Raw genomic sequence first — 24,654 nt, 5'->3', positions numbered from 1 at the left:
GGCTGGGGCTGGGCAAACAGGAGGGGGTCCAGGACACTCCCTCACCTGGTGGCAGGAAACAGCATGGCCAGGCACAGTGAGCATTTAGGACGGTGGGCAGTGCCAGGGGGAAGGGCCAGCTGCCGGAATCAGATCTGGTGAGGGTGCCAGTGTGGTCCTGTGCCTCTTGCCCAAAGTGCACGCCCCTGGAAACACAACACTGGGCCTCATCTGGGCGTCCAGCACTCACGGGAGTTGAACACGTCTACAAGAGGCCACTGTCTTCCACAGAAGATGTACTTCCAAGGATGGACACCCCTTTCAAAATACAAATTAAAATGAGGAGGTAAAACGTTGCGCCACTGTTAAGTTGTCAAGAAGGTAAAAACCTGCGCAAGGACCAGAAACACCGGCACCCAGCAAGTGCAGACGGACGCTGTGCTGAGCACCTGGTCACTCGGGACACCCAGAAAGCAGTTCAGGTATGCAAAAGACACATTAGTGGCTTCAGTTGGAACTCATTTATTTATGAAAACGTGTGTGAGATCCACAGGGTCAGGAAAGTGCCATTAGCTCTGCGGTCAGGTCCCGTCATCAGAAGCTGATGCTGACAATCAGGCAAACTCACAAGGAAAGGAGACAGAAGCGTTGAGGAGGACCACTCCCTCCCCAAAGCCACTTGCATTCCTGTCAGAACCACGGGGACCTGCAGAGACCACACGTCTCACAGCTGCCCGCGTGGGTGAGCACAGCACAGCATGCTGCCAAGTGGCCCTTTCCAGAGACACATCTCCCCCCAAGGCACACCAATAAATATTTACACCAAAAACCATAAACAATTTTTTAATCAGATACAACAGAGAAAAAAAGCCATTTTTACATTAATCTTTGTGGGTAAGAAAAGTTGGATTGACAGTGCATATTCCAATCACAGCAGTGTCAGCAAGGTACACAACAGGCACTTGGCATCTCAACACAGGCACAGCAGCCACCGCCACCTGGACTCCCAGGACTGCGATGCCCCGACACGCTCCAGAGACACAAACACAAGGGTACACTTGTGCACCACACAGAGGACTGGCCAAAGACAAGCTGGACCAGCTCCTGGCGTCCTGTTTGCCTGGGTCCTCTCTTGCCATCCTAGCAGGCGGTGTCCCAGGAAGTTCAGGTATCCACTGAACTCCACCTGCACAGCCCCTACTCTAAGACTTTGACCTGAGGGTGCCTGCACCTGTCTATCCAGCTACAGCACAAAAATTCTAATTCTCCTCTGCCTTATGAAACAGTCTCTAACAGATCAATTTTTATTTGAATAGCACTTAAAGTATTTCCTCTTCTCAAGGCTCAGTAAGTAAACTTGTTCTTTTTCTAAAAGTTGGATGGATGGATGGATGGATGGACTGATGGAAAGAGATTAATAGGTAGGCAGATGGATGCAGGGAGAGATGGACAGATGGAGAGAGAAATGGGCAGATGGGTGGGTGCAGGGATGGATAGAAGTATGGAGGGGTGGATGGCCATGGATGATAAAGGACCAACAGATGAATGGATCAAGTAAACTTGTTCTATCAAGAGTGCAGTTAGATGCTCTGACACACCACAGTGTGCTCAGCCGTGAGGCAAAGCTGGTTCTCCATGGACACACTAAATGGAACATCCAGGTACACGGAACAGCACAGAAACACACACTAAAAAACTCAAGGGCAGGATTTTTTTTTTTTTTTTTTTTTTTGGCTTTGTTTTTCAAGGAAAGGAATGCACAGTGTAACTAGAAGCTTTTGTTTTTAATCAAAACAAAGAAAATTATTCCTAGCCTATCAGTTTCACCTAAGGTAGATATTTGTCCCACCCGACACTAAGGTCATCCTGACAAAGACACCTGATACAGGATCACACTGTTGAGGACGGTTAGCATGTCCAGAGACAGACAGAGTGAGATGCTATCGAGTTAGCCAAAGTTACTCTTGTGAGGGAAACAAAACTTACAGACCTAACATCAATCACAGTATCTTGTGTTGAAAAACTAAACACCTGGGAATAATAGAAAATAGGCACTTCAGTGTCTTAAGTACAGTTTTTTACCTTTAAGTATAGTTTTTTCACCTTGCTCTATAATGAGCAAGGTAATGTTTTCCAAACAAAATTATTAAGTAGCTAAAATTAGCCTCATTTTATAGAATTTCCTAAATCTGTATACTAAGAGAACAGAAGGTTTGAAGACAATAAAAAGCAATATATAAAAGTTCAAGAGTGGGCTGGGGATGCAGCTCAGCATGTGCAAGGTCTCGATTCCATCCCCAGGATTAAAAAAAAGAAAGAAATCAGAAGTAAAAATAAGATCTCAAAGGAAAACCCACTGTCAGACCAGTGTGCATTCAAGGTGCTACCGTTTCACATCACATGTGTCCTCTGCTTTTCCAGCATTTGTTTACACCTCTTTTAAATTTGATAAGGGAAAGGTACAACTTGCATGTCAGAGGTTGACGTGACCTTTGGGAGACTCATCTCACCTTTTGGTGAAAAGAGGGTAGCAGGCCACCACGGGTCAGTCACAGCCCAAACACATGTCACATGCAAGGAAAAGGGGCAGGGTCCTTGGACAGATGACTGAGGACAGACTGTGTGTCATTACTGGGGTCAAACATCCAGTTCCCAGAGCATGGGCTGTGGCGGGTGGGCATTTCTACATAAGGCAACCAAGCACAGGCCCTGCCGGGTTCCCCAAGGGCGCGAGCACAGGGTCTCCACATGGGAAGTGCAGGTACCCAGCAGCTTCCTGGCTTCGTGTGGGAAGGCTCGACAGCTGGATGGTGTGCCACCAGGCCACGCAGGCCAGCAAAACCTGGCTCGCACGGCAGCACAAGGCTGTGCACTGGGCACTACTACTCACTCCACCTCCTCCTGGGCATCTGCCAGGTGACCCTTGCTCTGCCGTCTGAGGCTGACCAACCTCCCCGCTGACCGGAGGCTCCACCTGGCACTGCTGGCTGAGCTGGTCAGGCTGCTGTACCTGCTGGAGCCCTTGTCCTCACCCTCCCAGCCCGTCCAGAGCTGCCGGCTGCGCACGGAGTCCCCTGAGCCAGCTGCTGCATCCTCCAGAGCAAACTGTGGAGGTTCCCAGCCTTCAATCTCATCCGGTTTTCTGGACTGCATATTCTGCTTTAAAACCAAATTGTCCCAAAATCCAGCTTTCTTCTCTGTCTTCGATTCTTCCTTTAAACGTAAGTTAGATCTGCAGGAGAGAAAAAGAGTTACGTGTTGGTGATCCCGTCATCCCATAAATGCACTCATCCATGAAGCTGTTGCCTAGAAGTTTTAAATTGCCTAGAAACCTACCCTATGTGTGCAGGTTTGAATCTGTATCGAAATTCATAAGGAAATTTTGAAAAGCAGTTTCTCTCGCTGTAAGGAAGCTTGTAAAAGCCATTTAGGGTACCACCTGCAGAGGCAAAGTTTAGTCCAGACAAGATTTGAACCATCCAGACCAGGCAGAGTCGCAGGAAAATCCAGGGTCCAAACTAGGATGCCAGGCCTGTCAAACAGGTTTCCAACAAGGCTCCTCAAGTAGCAAGCTACCTGAGCACCTGGGAGTTAAGAACACATCCTACAAAAGGAAAGAACGCCACAGGCCTCATTGCAGACGCGGGTCAGCAGGCCGCCCGCAGCGAGAGTGCAGTTCATGGGCACAGTCAGGGCTCCGGCTCAAGAGCACCAGCACTCACAGTCCTGATGGCAGGCGGCCACTGAGGCCCACCAGCATGTGCCCTCCATCCCAGGGCTTCCCTGACAGCTGTGCCAGTGGCAGGTCCATCAGGCAGCCTGTGGCCTTGATTTTCAACTTTAAATGCACTTTTTAACGTTGTGAAATATTTATAGTAAAGTGGCAGTGATACATGAGTCTCAGTTTCTCTCAGACCTTTTAGTTTACAATTCAGCCTTTGCGTTTTCAATAGAGCTTTCCTTATTTTCTGAAAGTACCAAGAACCTCAAGCATGGCTGGACAGCCTTAAAGCCAACACACACCTGAACTGGAGATCTTTTCACCTTTCCGTACCATTGCAGAATGCAACTCCTCTGTGCTCCAGGCAGACCCCCCAGGCTCCACAAGCACAGTCAGGATGGCTGCTCGGGGCCTGCGGTCACACAGTGGTCACCCAGCTGCTCCACTGCCCAGTGACTGCTGCCCAAGACGTGACCGCCTCCACACACAGGTGACTTACCCTTTAGACTTTGGAGATTTACATCTTTCAAGCAGATGTTGTTCATCGTCTTTATTAAACAGAGAAGTCACTTCTTTCCAACCTCGGAAACTTGCTCCCTGCACCTGAAGAAAGGTTAAGGGAAACATCAGATTGCTGCTGATGTCGACACTCATCATCTGAGTTTTCCTTAATGACAGGCAGGGTTTGGGAGATGCAGGGACATCACAGTGTGCCGACACAGGTGGGCCAGCCTGGGGCTTACCCACACATGTGGTATAGATGCTGCCCCAGTGCATGATGAACCCTGAAACAATGAGAAGGCACGTACAGCGGCCACTTCAGCGGTGACGTGGCTGCTCGTCAAGGTCATGGACACAGCCCACCTGCTGCACTTTGACACACCTGATGGATGCTGTGGGTGTGCTCACACCAGCATCACAGCGTGTAATGCACTGCCCTGGGGCTTTAGATGGTGACAATGTCACTAGGTTAGGAGATGCTTCAGCCATCTATCATCAGCCCTGCTATCATCTCACTGGACACTGCAGCCTGCATGGATGGAAGCATCCACCACAGCATGAGGCTGCACTGTGGGGCCTGCGACCTGCTCTTCCACCTTGACACACACCAGGTTTCTGCCAGTGGTGACTACGGTGTCGGCGTCCTGCCTACCTGTCCATCACCTGTGTCCCGCATGCATTCTCCTCCAGTCACATTTATAGGTTTGATGACGAGGCATGTGTTTAGACACGGCTTTCACTGCAGGAAGAACTGGGTCTCTTTAACCCTGGCAGCCAGAACCTGGAGAAGAGCCCTGTCCGAGATGGCGAGCAGGATGCTCCTGGCCCCAGCACGTCTGCCCCACTTTTGGGCGTCAGCACCTGTGAGGGACAGTGGCCCTCACCCCAACCTCAAGTGCAGGCTTTGGAGAAAAAATAATATGTATTGGTTCTGAACAAAGGACTTCATGAAGTTTTCATTTCTGAAGTCAGAATATCTTACAATCAATGGCACCTTGGCTCCATAAAATACTAAAAGAACAAAGAATGGTATGCAGAGAGACCAGCGTTTCCTGAAAATGTGGCTTTCTCCCATGGCTTAATACTTCCCTGTGCCCATCACTCCAGCTAAAGGACTGGCTTGGGGAGCAGGGTGTGTCATGGGGCAGCCTTGCTTCAAATACTTTGAAATGTTAAAAATGAAACAGATATCAAGCTGCCCTGAAAACTGAATGTGGAGGCAGTGGAAAAAGTTGGTTCACTACAAAGTCCACTCTTGACCCTTGAGGCAGGCTGGGATTCAGGGTCCAGCACGCAACCCAGCGTGGGTGTGAGACATAGGGAGACCAACTAGGCACCATGGGATGGAGAACTGGGATGCCACTTCTCCCCAGCAGGGCAGACTCAGGCAGGCCTCCAACAACCCACTGTTGTTGAAGCTGCTCACGAGCACACTGCTGCCTCCTCCCAGAAAACCCAGACGTCACAAGCCAAGGAGAGATGGACTGCCTATCACACATTGGCAGGGCCCTGGCAGCAGCTGGTCCCCCTGCGCAGGGCTCAGGGCATGGTGTAGCTGCAGGCAGGACCCCATGGAGTCTGAATTCTCAACAACAGAGTGATAGACTATGCGACATCCAGACCAAGAGAAAGACAGAGCGCTAGACTGTGCGCCATCCAGACCAGGAAGAAGACAGAGCACTAGACTGTGCGCCATCCAGACCAGGAAGAAGACAGAGCGCTAGACTGTGCGCCATCCAGACCAGGAAGAAGACAGAGCTCTAGACTGTGTGCCATCCAGACCAAGAGAAAGACAAAGAAATAGACTGTGCACCATCCAGACCAAGAGGAAGACAGAGCACTAGACTGTGTGCCATCCAGACCAAGAGGAAGACAGAGCACTAGACTGTGTGCCATCCAGACCAAGAGGAAGACAGAGCACTAGACTGTGTGCCATCCAGACCAAGAGGAAGACAGAGCTCTAGACTGTGCGCCATCCAGACCAGGAAGAAGACAGAGCTCTAGACTGTGTGCCATCCAGACCAAGAGAAAGACAAAGAAATAGACTGTGCACCATCCAGACCAAGAGGAAGACAGAGCACTAGACTGTGTGCCATCCAGACCAAGAGGAAGACAGAGCACTAGACTGTGTGCCATCCAGACCAAGAGGAAGACAGAGCACTAGACTGTGCGCCATCCAGACCAAGAGGAAGACAGAGCACTAGACTGTGTGCCATCCAGACCAAGAGGAAGACAGAGCACTAGACTGTGCGCCATCCAGACCAGGAAGAAGACAGAGCTCTAGACTGTGTGCCATCCAGACCAAGAGAAAGACAAAGAAATAGACTGTGCACCATCCAGACCAAGAGGAAGACAGAGCACTAGACTGTGTGCCATCCAGACCAAGAGGAAGACAGAGCACTAGACTGTGCACCATCCAGACCAAGAGGAAGACAGAGCACTAGACTGTGTGCCATCCAGACCAAGAGGAAGACAGAGCACTAGACTGTGTGCCATCCAGACCAAGAGGAAGACAGAGCTCTAGACTATGCGCCATCCAGACCAGGAAGAAGACAGAGCTCTAGACTATGCGCCATCCAGACCAGGAAGAAGACAGAGCTCTAGACTATGCGCCATCCAGACCAGGAAGAAGACAGAGCTCTAGACTGTGTGCCATCCAGACCAAGAGAAAGACAAAGAAATAGACTGTGCACCATCCAGACCAAGAGGAAGACAGAGCACTAGACTGTGTGCCATCTAGACCAAGAGGAAGACAGAGCACTAGACTGTGTGCCATCCAGACCAAGAGGAAGACAGAGCACTAGACTGTGTGCCATCCAGACCAAGAGGAAGACAGAGCTCTAGACTGTGTGCCATCCAGACCAAGAGGAAGACAGAGCTCTAGACTGTGTGCCATCCAGACCAAGAGGAAGACAGAGCACTAGAATGTGTGCCACCCAGACCAAGAGGAAGACAGAGCACTAGACTGTGTGCCATCCAGACCAAGAGGAAGACAGAGCTCTAGACTGTGCGCCATCCAGACCAAGAGGAAGACAGAGCACTAGACTGTGTGCCATTCAGACCAGGAGGAAGACAGAGCACTAGACTGTGCTCCATCCAGACCAGGAAGAAGACAGAGCACTAGACTGTGCGCCATCCAGACCAAGAGAAAGACACAGCGCTAGACTGTGCGCCATCCAGACCAGGAAGAAGACAGAGCACTAGACTGTGTGCCATCCAGACCAGGAAGAAGACAGAGCACTAGACTGTGCGCCATCCAGACCAGGAAGAAGACAGAGCACTAGACTGTGTGCCACCCAGACCAGGAAGAAGACAGAGCACTAGACTGTGCGCCATCCAGACCAAGAGGAAGACAGAGCACTAGACTGTGTGCCATCCAGACCAAGAGAAAGACAGAGCGCTAGACTGTGCGCCATCCAGACCAAGAGGAAGACAGAGCACTAGACTGTGTGCCATCCAGACCAAGAGGAAGACAGAGCACTAGACTGTGTGCCATCCAGACCAAGAGGAAGACAGAGCACTAGACTGTGCACCATCCAGACCAAGAGGAAGACAGAGCACTAGACTGTGTGCCATCCAGACCAAGAGGAAGACAGAGCACTAGACTGTGTGCCATCCAGACCAAGAGGAAGACAGAGCTCTAGACTATGCGCCATCCAGACCAGGAAGAAGACAGAGCTCTAGACTATGCGCCATCCAGACCAGGAAGAAGACAGAGCTCTAGACTATGCGCCATCCAGACCAGGAAGAAGACAGAGCTCTAGACTGTGTGCCATCCAGACCAAGAGAAAGACAAAGAAATAGACTGTGCACCATCCAGACCAAGAGGAAGACAGAGCACTAGACTGTGTGCCATCTAGACCAAGAGGAAGACAGAGCACTAGACTGTGTGCCATCCAGACCAAGAGGAAGACAGAGCACTAGACTGTGTGCCATCCAGACCAAGAGGAAGACAGAGCTCTAGACTGTGTGCCATCCAGACCAAGAGGAAGACAGAGCTCTAGACTGTGTGCCATCCAGACCAAGAGGAAGACAGAGCACTAGAATGTGTGCCACCCAGACCAAGAGGAAGACAGAGCACTAGACTGTGTGCCATCCAGACCAAGAGGAAGACAGAGCTCTAGACTGTGCGCCATCCAGACCAAGAGGAAGACAGAGCACTAGACTGTGTGCCATTCAGACCAGGAGGAAGACAGAGCACTAGACTGTGCTCCATCCAGACCAGGAAGAAGACAGAGCACTAGACTGTGCGCCATCCAGACCAAGAGAAAGACAGAGCGCTAGACTGTGCGCCATCCAGACCAGGAAGAAGACAGAGCACTAGACTGTGTGCCATCCAGACCAGGAAGAAGACAGAGCACTAGACTGTGCGCCATCCAGACCAGGAAGAAGACAGAGCGCTAGACTGTGCGCCACCCAGACCAGGAAGAAGACAGAGCACTAGACTGTGCGCCATCCAGACCAAGAGGAAGACAGAGCACTAGACTGTGTGCCATCCAGACCAAGAGAAAGACAGAGCGCTAGACTGTGCGCCATCCAGACCAAGCGGAAGTTGGTGCACTAGACTGTGCGCCATCCAGACCAAGAGGAAGACAGAGCACTAGACTGTGTGCCATCCAGACCAAGAGGAAGACAGAGCTCTAGACTGTGCGCCATCCAGACCAAGAGGAAGACAGAGCACTTCAATGTGTGCCACCCAGACCAAGAGGAAGACAGAGCACTAGACTGTGTGCCATCCAGACCAAGAGGAAGACAGAGCTCTAGACTGTGCGCCATCCAGACCAAGAGGAAGACAGAGCACTAGACTGTGTGCCATTCAGACCAGGAGGAAGACAGAGCACTAGACTGTGCTCCATCCAGACCAGGAAGAAGACAGAGCACTAGACTGTGCGCCATCCAGACCAAGAGAAAGACAGAGCGCTAGACTGTGCGCCATCCAGACCAGGAAGAAGACAGAGCACTAGACTGTGTGCCATCCAGACCAGGAAGAAGACAGAGCACTAGACTGTGCGCCATCCAGACCAGGAAGAAGACAGAGCGCTAGACTGTGCGCCACCCAGACCAGGAAGAAGACAGAGCACTAGACTGTGCGCCATCCAGACCAAGAGGAAGACAGAGCACTAGACTGTGCGCCATCCAGACCAAGAGAAAGACAGAGCGCTAGACTGTGCGCCATCCAGACCAAGCGGAAGTTGGAGCACTAGACTGTGCGCCATCCAGACCAAGAGGAAGACAGAGCACTAGACTGTGTGCCATCCAGACCAAGAGGAAGACAGAGCTCTAGACTATGCGCCATGCAGACCAGGAAGAAGACAGAGCGCTAGACTGTGCGCCATCCAGACCAAGAGGAAGACAGAGCACTAGACTGTGCACCATCCAGACCAGGAAGAAGACAGAGCGCTAGATTGTGTGCCATCCAGACCAAGAGGAAGACAGAGCACTAGATTGTGCGCCATCCAGACCAGGAAGAAGACAGAGCACTAGACTGTGTGCCATCCAGACCAAGAGGAAGACAGAGTAATAGACTGTGTGCCATCTAGACCAAGAGGAAGACAGAACGCTAGACTGTGCGCCATCCAGACCAGGAAGAAGACAGAGCGCTAGACAGTGCGCCGTCCCAACCAGGAGGAGGATGGTCTGCAGCCACCACACGCCCAGCTCCATGTGAAGAAGCATCTCTGCCCTGGAGTTGTGACCCAGAGAGTGACACTGTTCCTGTGAGCACTGTGAGGCCCTCGTCATGTGACCAAAGCAGCAGCTACAGACGAGGCTGGCTGAATGCAAGATTTGGGGAGGTTGTTCATCGCCACCTCAGTGTCCCGTCCAAATGCCACAGGGCACACACCTACCAGCACATGGACAGTGGCTCCCGCGGCTCCCTGCTGCACACAGATCTCACTCCCCACCCAAGCATCCTAATGGGCCCTCCCCTGCAACCTCTCCTGGCACCTCCACAAAAATCAACAGGAAAGGAGAGGAACTGGAATTTATTTTTCTTTTGGGGACCGGGGATTGAACCAGGGGTACTCAACCACTGAATGATATACCGAGCCCTTTTATATATTTTATTTAGGACAGAGTCTTGCTAAGTTGCTGAGGCTGGCTTTGAACTCACGATCCTCCTCCTCCCCAGCCTGTCGAGACACTGGGATCATAAGTGTGCACCACCATGCCCAGCTGGAATTTAAATTACTGCCTTGAATATGGCAAATCCAGAAACATGGGCCAGGAGCAGTGACACACACCTGTAATCCCAGTGGCTCAGGAGGCTGAGGCAGGAGGGTCGCAAGTCCAAAGCCAGCCTCAGCAATGGCAAGGAGCTAAGCAACTCAGTGAGACCCTGTCTCTAAATAAAATACAATATAGTGCTGGGGATTTGGCTCAGAGACTGAGTTCAATCCCTTGTCGCCACCCCCACCCCCCATAAAAAGAAACCCAGAAGCACAATCCTGGGGGTGGGGGTAGGCTCTGACCTGGCTATAGAATCCACGTTGACTCAGTGCCTGAGGGTGGCCAGGGCACTGCTCCTGTCCACCTGCCGAGGTCACCAGGCTGGAGACTCTCCATGAACAGGCTTCCCCAAAACCCTGGGTTCTACACATGCAAAGCGGGCCACCGCACTTTCAGATGCGACAGAGCGCATCAGCAACCACTGGACCAAGCCACCCCCAAGACCAGACTTCCACCTCCATCTCCTGCATCCTGCTGGCTTCCTTATCCTTGCACATATACTCCTGGAGGGTTAACAAAACCCTCATTTGTAGCGTTTCAGTCTCTCACACAAACCTTCCACAAGTCCTGGGACTTTGGGAACCTTGCATCCCCTGGCCCCTCCTTATGGGGATCCTCTCCAATGAACTGAAGCTGTTTCCACCAAAACAGGCAGAGTTGGCAGCAGCCCTGTGCCGTCAAATCCTTCCAGACTTAAGCATTTGTCAACGTTCATTAAATTTATACATTTCAACTAGACCTGGGTGGTAAGAGGCACCGGCTCAAGACCTGGGGCTGAGGCCTGTTCTGAGAGCCGCTTTCTATTCCTGTCCCTGGGAGCTGGTGTCAGTACCCTACTGGGACTCACATCTGCAGCAGGAGCAGACCACAATGGCCAGGAGGCTGGACACGGAGAGGATGCTGCAGGGCAGCACAGGCGCAGATGCCCGAATGTAAGGAAGACAGTCACCATCCCCTCAGATGCTCGGAGTCCGCATGACCTGAGCCACTGAGCAGGCCTTGGGCAGCTGAGCAGGCCCTGGCAGCACGTCCTAGAGAGGACGGGCAGGCAGCCAGCACCCCGCCGCCCCCCGAGACCCGCACGCTTACCCACATGTGACTGCTCAGACATACAGGACACCACACGAGCATCAGGCTGCTGCTGGCTGGCCTTCCCATGGGCAGCGTAGATCCAGGCCGAGGGTCCTTGAGCACCGCGACTTCGCATGACCAGAGCGCCCCTACAGGTCCATTCCTGGGCTCTGGCAGGAGCCACCACGCCCGTCTCACCTAGGGACACGCAGCCTGGGCCTGGCGTCCTGCAGCCCTGCAGTACCCTTTGGTTGTGTGCCTGGCCGGGCGTCCCCTGAGAGAGCCCCAGAGCTGAGGCCCCACCCACGAGGCAGCACCGAGGTCCCAGTGAGCACACAACAGGCAAAGCGGGGAGCGCGCAGGGGCCTGTCCTCCCCTTGTGCTGCAGTAGGGGCAGGCTGCCAGCCCACATGGCATTCCTCCACAGGGAGGGCACGTCCCGCTGGTGCCAGGGCTGAAGGTCCAGAGGACGCAATCGGTCCTTGCGTGCGCAGGACCTTGGGCACTGGGGACGGGCACTGTTTAGGGTATGGCGTGGAACTCTGCTCTCCCAAGAGCTCTGTCCCTCAAGAGCCACTCTTGGGAAGGTCACAAACCAAAACACCTCTGGGGAACAGGGCAAAAAACTTCTTCAAAACTAGAGAAAAAGTGACAGCTGAAAACAGAAGTAGCCGGGGTGTGGAACCCAAGAAGGGAGCCACAGAAACGAGGAGATACCTTCCAGCTCCGAGCACCACCCCAGTGGGCCCGGGTCCATGGGGAAAGACTCGTCATCCAGTTCACCTGAACCTCCCTGTGGGGGGGGTGTCTGCACAGTGTGCAGAGCCCAGCTGCCCAGCCGGCACCCAGGGCGCCTACCCTGGGGGCATCCCAGAAGGTTTTAAACCAACTCTGCCACCCTGGGCCTCCCAGCCAGATGGTCATGTGCCATCCTTCACTGTCAGTTCAGCACAGAACGTCAACATGTCCCCATGTCACTTAAACACCACGATAAGGTATCATCTACACTTTCTCCTATTTTCCTGAGATACAAAACTAGCTTAAACTACTAGTCCAAGTGAAGACCGGTGAGACCCCAGGCTGCGCAGTACAGCCCCTGTTCTCACAGGCCATCGAGCACAGTTTCACCAGGCTAGAAAAGGGAAAGACTGCATGTGACAGAGGAAAATACCATTTCAATGAGGCAGACAAAGGAAACAGAATACCAAGTGCCTCTGACACACAAACGAGTGAGCAGGAAATCAGGACAATCACCCTCTGGTCAGCCTGCATGCCTGCTCTGTCCAGGTGCCCAGAATTTCAATGTTTCAGTAATAGTAATTTTATATATCCACTTTTTAAAATTCACTGTCACTTAGCTTTCCAATACTGTGACAAAATCCCTGACAACAGTTTAAAAGAAGGAAAGGTTTATTTTGGCTCACAGTTTCAGGGATTTCAGTCCAGTTATCTGTTGTTTCTGGGCCTTTCTGAGGCAGAATGTCATGGTGGGGAGCACTTGATGGAGCAAAGAGAGAGGAAGGGCTGGGGACAGGTTGTCCCCTTCAAGGACACGTCCTCACAACCCTCCCTCCAACTGAGCCTACCTCCTAAACTTCCTCACCTCCCTAGCCCCACAGATGAAGAACCATCAACGGATTCCTCAAGAGGAGATCAGAGTCCTCGGGATTCAGTCACCTGGCAAAGGCTGACCTGGGGACACAGCCCTTGACAGCCCAGGCTGGGAGAAAACTTAGTCACGCATGCCACTTTTCTCCTAGGAACCGCGGCTCCCAGGGCCTGGGAGCCAGGCTGGTGGGAGGCCCGTGCAGAGGGTGCAGGGCAGCCCTCCCAGAGCTCTCTTTCCAGGTTCAGGTACACGATGATGGAGTCCGGAAACACTAAATGGAGACACCCAGCAGCGATCCATGTTTTGAACTATGCTCCACTCTGAGCAGCAGTGGAGTCCCACACCCGCGCTGGCCCACCTGGGCGTGAACCTTCCTCTGCTCTGTGCACTCTACCTGCAGGCCGGTCATTGAGCACCAGGGATCATCAGCTGGACGGCCCTGTGTTCACGCCATCCTTATTTAGTCAACAGTGAGCCACAGTGCAACAACACTAACACTGCCCGTTTCACGACAGCTCCTCGTTACACCTACTGGACGGTGTCACAAGTGAAGCTGTCAACCTCTTACTGTGCCTAACTTGAACACTGAGCCTCCTCAGAGGCATGGACAGAAACAGGCAGTTGACACCATCTGGGCCTCTGCTGGACATCAGGAGGTCTCAGCGAGGATGAGCACCTACTGAAGGATGCTGGCCCCAGGGGTCACAGGCACACAGCCTGCCTCTGGGTGGGAACAAGAGCAGCATGCAGACAGCAGGACACACAGCCCACGGCCCACGTCCTGCAGGAACCTGCCACACCTCCAGAACATTCCTGAACAGGGCTGGCATTCTGGCTAAAGGGAGGGACTGGGACTGGGATGTGCCCTGAAGCTTGTTCATCAGGAGGACAGCAGTGGCACCGTCTGTGCTGTGTGCTCTGCTGAGGGAGTGAAGCCAGCCACCCATGGCCACTCCCCTTGGCAGCACCCTGAGCCACCACAGTGCTGTTCTTCCTACATTGCTCATGGGAATGACAATCACCACAAGACAGTGTGTCAGCCACAGACAGGCAGCGCCATCACGGGCACCAGGCTGGGTTAATCAGGAGAGAGGCAGAGACCTGGTCTGCCTCTAGCCTTCTGAACTCTGGAACTCAGATAATCTTAAACACTCAAGGTATTGAAAAACTGGTAATTCTGGAGAAATTCAGCATCTAGGTCAACTGTGAAACCAAAGCCAGGCCTTTTATCAGCCTGGAGGATCTGGTGACAGGGGAACTGAGGATGAGGCTGTGGCCAACTCACAAGCCCTGAGCTGAAAGGCTCAGAGAACATGGTCACTCAACAGACCCCAGGGGCCACTTGCCCCAGGCAGAAGGGCTGAGCCCCCAGGCCTGCTACTATTGCCAGAGGACCACTGAAACCAGATGTAGACCTCAAGACACGCCCTGCCCTGGTGACTCCATGGTGTGTAGAACAGCAGTCCTCAGGCTGTGCCTGCCCTAGTGACTCCATGGTGTGTAGAACAGCAGTCCTCAGGCTGTGCCTGCCCTAGTGACTCCATGGTGTGTAGGACAGCAGTCCTCAGGCTGTGTCTGCCCTAGTGACTCCATGGTGTGTAGGACAGCAGTCCTCAGGCTGCGCCTGCCCTAGTGACTCCATGGTGTGTAGAACAGCAGTCCTCAGGCTGTGCCTGCCCTGGTGAGTCCATCTTATAAAGCAGTAGTTTGCCATAACCCATTCCATTTTGAGTCCATGTGCCAAGGTGTAATGATTCCGCACCTTGATTGTACATGTAAGCAACCACCACCAGCCTAACACCACAAGGGCCACAGGCACAAACTGGTAAATAACTTACACCTGCCAACTTATCCAACTAAATCAAGGAAAACCTGGACACTTGGATGTCCCAAATCATATCAGGAACACCAAGCACAAGAACTTAACAACCTCAAGGACGACCATAAGAGGAGCACCCCAAGACAGGACATGGCAGCATCTTGACCCCATCTCCTGGTCACTCATCACAGCCTCACCCAGGAAAGCTGCCACAGCAGGGAACCAGCAGAGCAGGGTTTCTCCCGCCTGTGACAACCACCATGGCCCACTCCACGCTGACACCCAGCTGATGCTCTGAGACCGGAACTGCTCACATCCAGGTCCTCGGCCTCGACCCCTCTGGGATCCGTTCCTTGTCTGCCCACCCAGGCACTCCTCCACCCTGCCCTCCTGCCTCTGCCTGTGCCTGGCTCAGCATCCTGCAACCCTGCCGTGGCTGAGCCCTTCCTGGGTCTTTCTGTGACCTGTTTTCTATCACTGTGTGAAGTAGGTGTGGCTTGTGTGTTTCAGAGTCTAGATAGTAAGGTTGGAACACAAGAACCTGCGACTGCCCAGCTTGGGACTGCCAGGTGACCCTCGCGTGCCCAGAGAACTGCCACTGATGAGAGTTCAGTAGCCTGTGGATACATTGTTATTCGAGAAGTTCTGGCACTGTGGAAACACAGAGCAGTTTTGTCTGTTAACAGCACAGCACAATGACAACACCCAGGTGCCCTCGGATGCAGCATACATAGCCAGACACACCAGATGTACATGTCCAGGATCACAGGCGCACACACACTGCACACTTTGCTCACGATCTCTCTCTTTCTCTCTCTCTCTCTCTCTCTCTCTCTCTCTCTCTCACACACACACACACACACACACACACACACAGAAATTTTCCCAGTATCTCTCTCTCTTTCTCACACATACACCACACATGCACATACTTTGCCCCAGGTCTCTCTCTTACACACACACACACACACAGCCTACACTCTGTTCAGGACCACACACAGCCAATGTGAGGACCTCAAGCTGTGCTCACAAATCAGTAGAGCTGGTGCCTGAGGCCTGTCCCCATTCCTAGTGGCTGGAACACAAGCAGGTGCGTGTGCCCTCTCCAGTGCAATCTCTGGACGGGAGCAAGATCCTGCTCACTGCAGAGGGAGCCTAGTGCCTGGAAGGGACACATTTCAAGCCCAAACCATGAGCTCCCTCACTGTAGAAAGACAGACACATCTGGAGCTATCCTCTGACTTCTCAGCCTCAGCCCTCCTAACACACACACAACACCACCACTCTGGAGGCCTCCTGCCAATGGATCTTGACAAATAGGCGGAGGACACCTCAGCCAGGACTCGCTGACCCCCATCTCTGTTGCTCAGGAGGCTTCCTCACAGCAGAGCAGCTGCCCTGGTCCTGGGCACAGACCCTCCCTGTCATGCCACAGGACCTCTAGCAGGCACTTCCGTAGACGCACCTTTACACTTTGCCAGCAGGCAGCTGTGTATCCTGTGGTGTGCTCAAGGACGGGTCCTGTGTGATACTTCCCTCTTCACCAGGCACCGTCTCATGAGCCCTTTGTGAGGGGTCCTAAAGCAAAGGTGGAGAGCAGAGACAGGCACAATGAAGGCAAGGGTCCTAACAACTTCTCCCTGTGGGGAGAGGCTGAGCCGCCCTCCAGTGCCCATCATGTGCAGAGCAGACTGCGGGCTCTGCCACGGTCCTGGGGCCCAGTGCCTCACAGCAGGTGGAGCTTGCGTCCACCAGCTGCAGATGTGCCTGGGCTGCCCTCCCTGCAGGGCCAGCCACTGCCCAAGCCAACTGCCTTCCCTCATCTCTGCAGCCGATGCAAGGGCCATCAACAGAAGAGGAGATGCCATTTAAATTCTAACCAACAAAGTCCACGCCCAAAGGTCATGTTAAAACGGTCATCAGGAAAGGCAGATCTGCTTCTTCAACAGACCTCAGCCAACTCCACGGTCTGTGGCTGTGGGCTGCCTTGCCAGACATCCCCATTCTGAGCATCTCCACCTTGTGTCCTTTTCAAATAAACATATTTGAAAACTAAACAGCTAATTACTCCTAGTAATGGTAATTATTTATTTGGAGTAGTGAGGAAAATTTAATTCCCACACTAAATTTTTAAATAAAGTATTTTGCTGAAATAAAAATTAGTCTTTCATAAATAGTGCTTTGAAATTCAATTTATGTAACCAATACACATTCTAACCTTCACCCAATCTCATGTGCCTAATAAAAACATGTTAGTTAATACATTTGAAATTGTTTATGCAATCTAAAATGAAAAACCATGAGATTGCCCAGTTAGCAGATGGATCTACGACCCTAAAACAGCAGTGCATGGCCTTCCTTGTACAAATGTGCTTTTGTTCAGCAAGACTGTAGAATACTCCATCGGCGCATTATACAACCATGCACACCTCATCATTAAATGCTAACTGTTTTACAACCGGCTCGCCAGGTTGGCCCTCCTGTGAAACTCAGGAATGAGAGGGGTCTTTTGATTTTTTTAGTGTTAATTTGTTATACAAGACAATGGAATGCATTACAATCCATATTACACATACAGAGCACAATTTTTTATATCTCTGGTTTACACAAAGTAGAGTCACATCCTTCATGTCTTCATATATGTACTTAGGGTAATGATGACTGTCGCATTCCACCATCTTTCCTACCCCTATGCCCCCTCCTCTCCCTCCCCTTTTCCCCTTTGCCCTAGCTAGAGTTCATTTAATCCTCCCACTCCCACCCCACCCCCAACCCCAGGCAGCATATTAGGGATCAGCATCCTTAAATCAGAGAAATCATGTGGTTTTTGAGGATTGGCTAATTTTACTTACCATTATATTCTCCAGCTCCATCCATTTACCTGCAAATGCCATGATTTCATCTCTTTTAATGCTGAGTAATATTCCATTATGTATATATACCATATTTTCTTTATCTATTCATCAACTGATGAGCATCTAGGTTGGTTCACAGTTTAGATATTGTGAATTGTGCTGCTATAAACATTGATGTGGCTGTGTCCCTGTAGTATGCTGTTTTTAAGTCCTTTGGGTATAGACCAAGGACAGGGATAGCTGGGCCAAATGGTGGTTCCATTCCCAGTTTTCCAAGGAATCTCCATACTGCTTTCCATATTGGCTGCACCAATTTGCAGTCCCACCAGCAATGTATGAGTGTGCCTTTTCCCCACATCCTCACCAACACTTATTGTTTGTTTTCCTGATAGCTGCCATTCTGACTGGAGTGAGATAAAATCTTTTTTTTAAAAAAAGAGATGGGGGGGAGGGAATTGTTTTTAATATTTATTTTTTAGTTTTCGGTGGACACAACATCCTTATGTTATGTGGTGCTGAGCATCGAACCCAGCGCCCAGCACGTGCCAGCATCACATACCACCATCCCCAGCCCGAGATAAAATCTTAAGAGTAGTTTTGATTTGCATTTCTCTAACTGCTAGAGATGTTGAACATTTTTTCATATATTTGTTGATTGATTGTATATCACCTTCTGAGAAGTGTCTATTCAGTTCCTTGGCCCATTTATTGATTGGGTTGGTTTTTTTGTTTTGTTTTTGTTTTGGATTTTTTTTAGTTCTTTATATAATCTAGAGATTAGTGCTCTATCAGATGTGCGTATAATAAAAATTTGTTCCCAATTAGTAGGCTCTCTATTCGCCTCACAGATTGTTTCTTTTTCTGAGAAGAAGCTTTTTAGTTTGAATCCATCCCATTTACTGATTCTTGATATTAACTCTTGTGCTACAGGAGTCTTATTAAGGAAGTTGGGGCCTGATACGACATGACGGAGATTTGGGCCTACTTTTTCTTCTAGTAGATGCAGGGTCCCTGGTTTAATTCCTAGGTCCTTGATCCACTTTGAGTTGAGAGGGATAAATATTAGTTTTCACAATATTGAAAATGCTTAAAATATCTCTCCCTTTTTTTTTTTTTAAGAAACTGGAAAAGGCAATCCCAATGAAGAAACATAATCCATTAAATCCATTACTTCTGCCAATCAAAATCCTAAGGAGTGGCACGAGACCCAAACCTGTGGCCAGAGCTGGCATTAACTCCACCTGCTCCCACCTCTTCCTACAGTGTCTCGACATCCTCCTTGGCCACAGCAAGGGGGTGTAAAAGGTAACAAAACCAGCACCATCGGGCAATCAGTACCTCACTGAAAGCAGGAAGCCCGGCCCATGCCTTAACAGCACAGAAACCTCAAACCACGGGGGGAACAGCTCTGATCAACAGCCCAGTGTCCAGGGGTCACCCAAGGGCAACTGGTGCAGGGTACAACTGCACTGGAGGGTTTGCCAGAGACCACAGCCACCTCAGGCAGAGCAGGGGCAGGCGTGAGGGGCCAGCCAGGTCCGCAGTCTCTTGGCGCCTGCCACAGGCTCCGCGGGCTGTCTGGGAAGAGAGCTGTGCTCCTGACCAGGGAGCCCTGCCCTCAGGCCCTTGACCCCCGTTTTGCCCCCTTTCAACATAAACAGCCAGTCCAATGCCCTTCCCCCTCCCAGGAGGCAGACTGAGCAGGTTCAGACGCCTGTTCAAAAAAGGACACTCCAGACGTCCCCTGTTACTGGTGGGGGAGGGAGGTGAAGATCAGAGCCACAGAGAGGTAGACACATCTAGCCAGCAAGTGGGACAAGGCCAAGGAGGAGGACACACAGAGGACCCAGGGCCCGGGCTCATGGTGGCCCCTGGAGCCACACCCAGCCTCCTCACAGCTGGAGTCCCCTCAGGCCAGGGTGCCAAGACACCTGCTCTCCCCCAGACTGCCTGGACCAGCACTTAGAGACACAGTGACAGAGCGGACCCACTGCCACCACTGCCACCACAGATGCGGTACTTGCTGCGGTGTGCCATGAGCCAGAGATGCCTGTCGCCACCCGGCCACCACGTGGAGCCAGCAAGACCCTGGAGGGAGGGAGGGCTGCCAGCTCTGAGGCTGGATGGAAAAGGGCCAGCAAGAGACCCGGCCACACCCCCACGCAGGGCCAGGCAGCACTCAGGGACTTCTAGTGACAGATGACAAGTACCACAAACAAAGCGTCACAGAAGTAGGCCTGGCCGGTCTCGTGAAGACGACCCTGGGCAGGACCAGGCTCCACGCTTCCTGAGGGGGAGATCATAAGCTGGAACTGCTGGGGGCGGAGGAGGTCAGGGGAAGGCGCGGCCAGAGCCCGAGGCCGTGGGAGAGCAGTGGCAGCACCACAGGGCTGCAGCCCGGGGACCTGACAGACAGCGGCATCCAGGGAAAGGAAGCACTGCAAGCCCCTGTGAGCAGCTCCCTGGACTCCTACTGCCCCTCGCTGTGGACAGAAGCACCAGGCCGCTTAGTCCAGGGCCTCAGCTCCCCGGGCACAGCACGCTGCACACCACTGAGTGGAGGGGTGCGCAGTCAGCCTGCTCCAGGCTCTCTCCCGGAGGTCCCCACATCCCCCCATGTGCCACAGGCCGTCTGAACATCGGGTGGTTGGTCCTGCTCACCCACTCTGTGACCTCCTAGAAATCACAGAGCACCTCCCCAGCCCAAATGTCACACACACACACACACACACACACTGACAGTTGCTGTGTGGACCCCTGATGAAGGACACGCACAGGATGGCCCTCCTCCCACTCTCTCCCCTCTGGCCCAAATCCTCTGCGGCACACATTTACCAACCTCTCAGCTGAGACACTGTGAAATCTCTCTCGGATTAAACCTTGCGAGCACACGGAGGCATCAGGGCTGCCTGCTCATCCAGAGGTCTGAGAGCCAAGGAGTGGGCTACGTGTCACAGCATGGTGCTCGGGAGGAAGGCAGAACATAAAGCAGAAACAAGATCTTCGTCTGTTCCTTTCTACTTAAGTAAAACCAGACAGTAAGCTGTTGTCACTTCTTGTGATAAAGCATGTCCCTCAGGACTGTATGAGGCAAATAAAACACTGCAGAGGATGCGGAGAAACCCAGACTTGGAAAAGATATTTGCAAGAGATATCTTACTGAGAACTGCTATCAAAAATACACAAAGAACTCTTCTAGAACAGCCTGGCCAGCTATCTCCATGGAAGAGAGACACAGATGCAAGTCAGCACATGTGGTGTGGAACACAGACAGGTAAGGTGCACTGCACACCCGTCACGGCCAGACTCCAGACACAAACAGCACCACGTGCTGACGAGAAAACAGGGCAGCAGGCGCTCTCATCCACTGCGGCGGGAATGCAAAATGACACATGTACCCTGGCAGACAGTCTGTCCATTCCTTACAACCCAGCAGGCATGTTCCCTGCTACTTACTCAAAAGCCCAGAAAAGCTGACATGTGTCCACACTAAAACCAGCACACAGACATGTATATAGGCTTTTCTCATCACTGCCAAAACTCCAGAGCAACCAAGATGCCCTTCAGTGGGTGAGGGGGTACGTAAACTGTGGTACATCCAGATAACAGGTAGTGCTCAGTGATTAAAAAAAAAAAAATGAACCATCAACCATAAAAAGAGGCCACGTAAGAAACACTGCTAAGTCCAAGAAGCCATTCCAAAAGGCCGCTCACTGTGCTGCCAAGTACATCACACCCCTCAAAGGTGAAACCCAGAGCCAGTGCAAAGGTCAGTGGTTGCCAGGGATGAACACGGTATTCAGCAGGGAATCTGTCTCTGTGATACCACGATGGTGGACACTGCCGTCGCACATCTGCCCCACACACAGACTGCAGAACACAGAAGAGGTCCCTCATGTCAACTGTGTACTCCGGGTGATGATGAATTCCACAGGTTCATTGACTCAGAAATGCACCTCTCTGTGCAGATATTGGTACAGGAGATGGTGTGAGAACCGGGGATGTACAGGAAATCTCTGTACCTTTCACTTAATCTTGCTGTAAACCCAAAAGTGCTCTAAAAAGTAATCTACTGAAAAAGGAGAAGACAATAGAATTGCTTAATAATACCAAAAAAATTAATAATAAACATGCTAAGGCAGATGTATTTTCTCAAGTCTAAAATAAAAATCAATTTACATTACCCAGTAATTCATGGATTATAAAACTTTACTAAGTAAAGTTGTGGAAGTAAAATGAAAACATACAGAAACACTATACAGGTGGAAAACCCGATAAGCCCCAAACACAGACACGATTCACAACGAAAAGTGGCACAGACAAAGGGAAAAGGCTCATTTCAAAATGGATTTAAGATAACTGGTTATTCTGAGAGAAAACACAGATCCATTTCATTGTGACAAAATAATTCCATACAGATTAAACTTATTTCTTTTAAATGAAGCCACAAGAAACTGGAAGACTGGGAGGGAATACTTATCCAAGCCCTAAAGCAAGGGTCAGGGGGAGACTGGGGTATTTCATCACTTTTTAAAAGTTTTAAGTCATCCACATAATTATCTTAATAAAGTCTAATTTGAAATCCATACAAATAGATCAAAATTCAGCATGTGGTAAAATGAAAACAAAATTTAGTATTTATCCTTGGCTCGGCCAAGTTCCCCAAACCACTGGAACTTACTGTCTGCTAATATGGTGACTCACGGAACAGGACCTAGATGGCTTCGGCAAGAAGACTGGTCACCTGGAAAACGCACCCCACCCTCAGAGGCTGGAACTTGCCCCCAAACACCCACCACTGGCCCTGAACTGCAGGGGGAGAGGGGCTGGAGACAAGCTCCACCACCAACGGCCCCAGTTGTCATCAATAATGGTAGGACAGGAGACCTCCAGTAAAAAGGGCCCCACCCACCACAGAGGTTGTCAACCAACCTCTGTTTCTAAGAGTTTGATTACTTTCAATACCACACTAGTAGAGTCATGCTTTATCTATCTTCTATTATTGGCTTAATTCGCCAAGCACAACGTCCCAAGGTGAATCCATGTAATAGCATAAGACAAGATTTCCTTCTTTTTTTAACACGGAATAATATTCCACCATACATAGAGCTCACATTTGCTTTACCCATGGCACCATCCATAGACATTTAGATTGTTTTCACCTCCTGGCTATTGTGAATAGTGCTGCAATGAATGTGGGCAAGCAAATATCTCATTGTGATCTGGTTCTCATTTCTTTAGGATATACACCCCAAAGAAGGATGGCGAGATCATATAGTAATTCAATTTTAAATTTTAGAGGAACTGCCACCATTTTCCAAAGTAGCTACCTCCTGTTATATAGTCATCAATAGTGTACGAGTGTCCTATTTCCCCATATCCTCCTATACTGGTCATTTTTCTGGCTGTCTTTCTTTCTTTCCAGTGGCCACACCAACAAGTGTGAAGTAATCTCTCATGGCTTTGACTTGCATTTCCCTGAGAACTGGTCATGAATATCTTATGTGCTTATAGGGCACTTGCATATCTTCTTTAAATGTATCTTTCCCATTTTTAATCCATTTGTTTTTTCATTGTTGCACAAGTTCTTTGCACATTAAATATTAACCGTTTATCAGACATATGGTTGAGAAATACTGATCCCATTCAGAAGGCTGCCTCTGTGCCCTGCTGCTTGTTTTGACATGGTTTCACATACCTATTTCTTCCTGTCACATCCAACACCAATGCTGATCAATAAGTGCTCATGCAATTATTTGCAAACGTGCAGAATAGCAAAAAAATCTGAGTTATCCAATGGGCTCCTTCCTGGCCGGGGTTAAACAAGGGTGATGTTCTACCTTCATGTTTCAGTCCTTGCTGGCACTCCTGTGGGTGCTTGCTGCCCACAGAGCTGTGGCCAGCAAGGGGAACAGCTGGACTGCAGCAGCTGCGTGTTTCACTTGTCTTCTCCCAAGTCATCTACATTCTGGACTGGAAACTTCACGACAGAAAAGACCATGAAGCAGGCTGTGCCCCGATGCCAAGAGCAGAGCCAGGCACATGCTGGTGCCAGGCACCTGTGAGATGAGTGGACAAGGACATCCTGCCCTAGGGCAGAGCTGGCCTCTTTCGTGCTGGTCGAGCGGAGGCACCAGACCTGGGGAAGAGGGGAGGACGGTCGCCTGCTCAGACTCCTCTCCTGGGTGAGCGGACAACACCTGCTGATGGGGTTGTTTATTGGACACCTGGTACAGCTCAGCAGAAGAGCCCTAGTCCATTTCCCATGGATGAGTTATTCAGAGGAGGGAAGAGGAGTAAAGAGAAGAAAGAGGAGACTTGAGGTCACTCCCGTCAGGGGCAGAGCAGTGCTGCTGTCCCTTAGATGCATAGTATAGTGTTTTCTAGTCGCCTCATCAAAATGTTAAAAGTTCTGATGCAAAATTTCAGATCAGTTTTTTCAAAGTATAATTACATAAATATGTAAACTATAAAAATCTGTTCATGAGATATGCATTGTACTTTTTTCATGCTTGGTCTTAGATATGTGGTATTTTACATTTATCGGCGCATTTTACATTTAATTTCAGTGCTAAATTTCCATCAGAAATACTTGATCAGTATTTAAGGGTTATAAAATTCACAGCTGTAAAAGTAGATTGTTTTATCTGAGTTGTTACAAAAATCCTGAAAAGTTTTCCAATAACTGAAATTAAATATCTGCTTTTAAATTGAAATTTAAATAATTAAAAACTCAGCTCCACGAGTCCTGTTTCAGATTCTTTTTTTCTTTTCTTAAAATGCTTCTCAGTTGTAGTCGACACCATACCTGTATTTTATTTATTTACTTATTTATAAGTGGTGCTGAGGATAGAACCTAGGGCCTCGC

At 50.6% G+C, this 24,654-nt stretch overlaps 1 protein-coding gene across 1 annotated transcript in view; it reads right to left on the bottom strand.

Moving 5' to 3' along the window:
* Window positions 1-853: 853 nt before the first annotated feature.
* Tdrp (testis development related protein) overlaps window positions 854-24,654 on the bottom strand; it is a 31,643-nt gene continuing 7,842 nt past the window's right edge. Inside the window, exons 2-3 of the mRNA XM_071609262.1 lie at window positions 4,200-4,303; window positions 854-3,211 (exon numbers count right to left, since the gene is read on the bottom strand). Of these exons, the coding sequence (XP_071465363.1) occupies window positions 2,866-3,211; window positions 4,200-4,303 (450 nt within the window). The 3' untranslated portion in view covers window positions 854-2,865. The remainder of the gene's footprint in view (window positions 3,212-4,199; window positions 4,304-24,654) is intronic.

The sequence above is a fragment of the Marmota flaviventris genome, chromosome 3 (genome assembly GCF_047511675.1).
Source record: "Marmota flaviventris isolate mMarFla1 chromosome 3, mMarFla1.hap1, whole genome shotgun sequence".
In the NCBI taxonomy this organism is placed as follows: domain Eukaryota; kingdom Metazoa; phylum Chordata; class Mammalia; order Rodentia; family Sciuridae; genus Marmota; species Marmota flaviventris.
The sequence above is the reverse complement of the archived record's forward strand: the minus strand, read 5'-3'. Positions and strand labels throughout refer to the sequence as shown.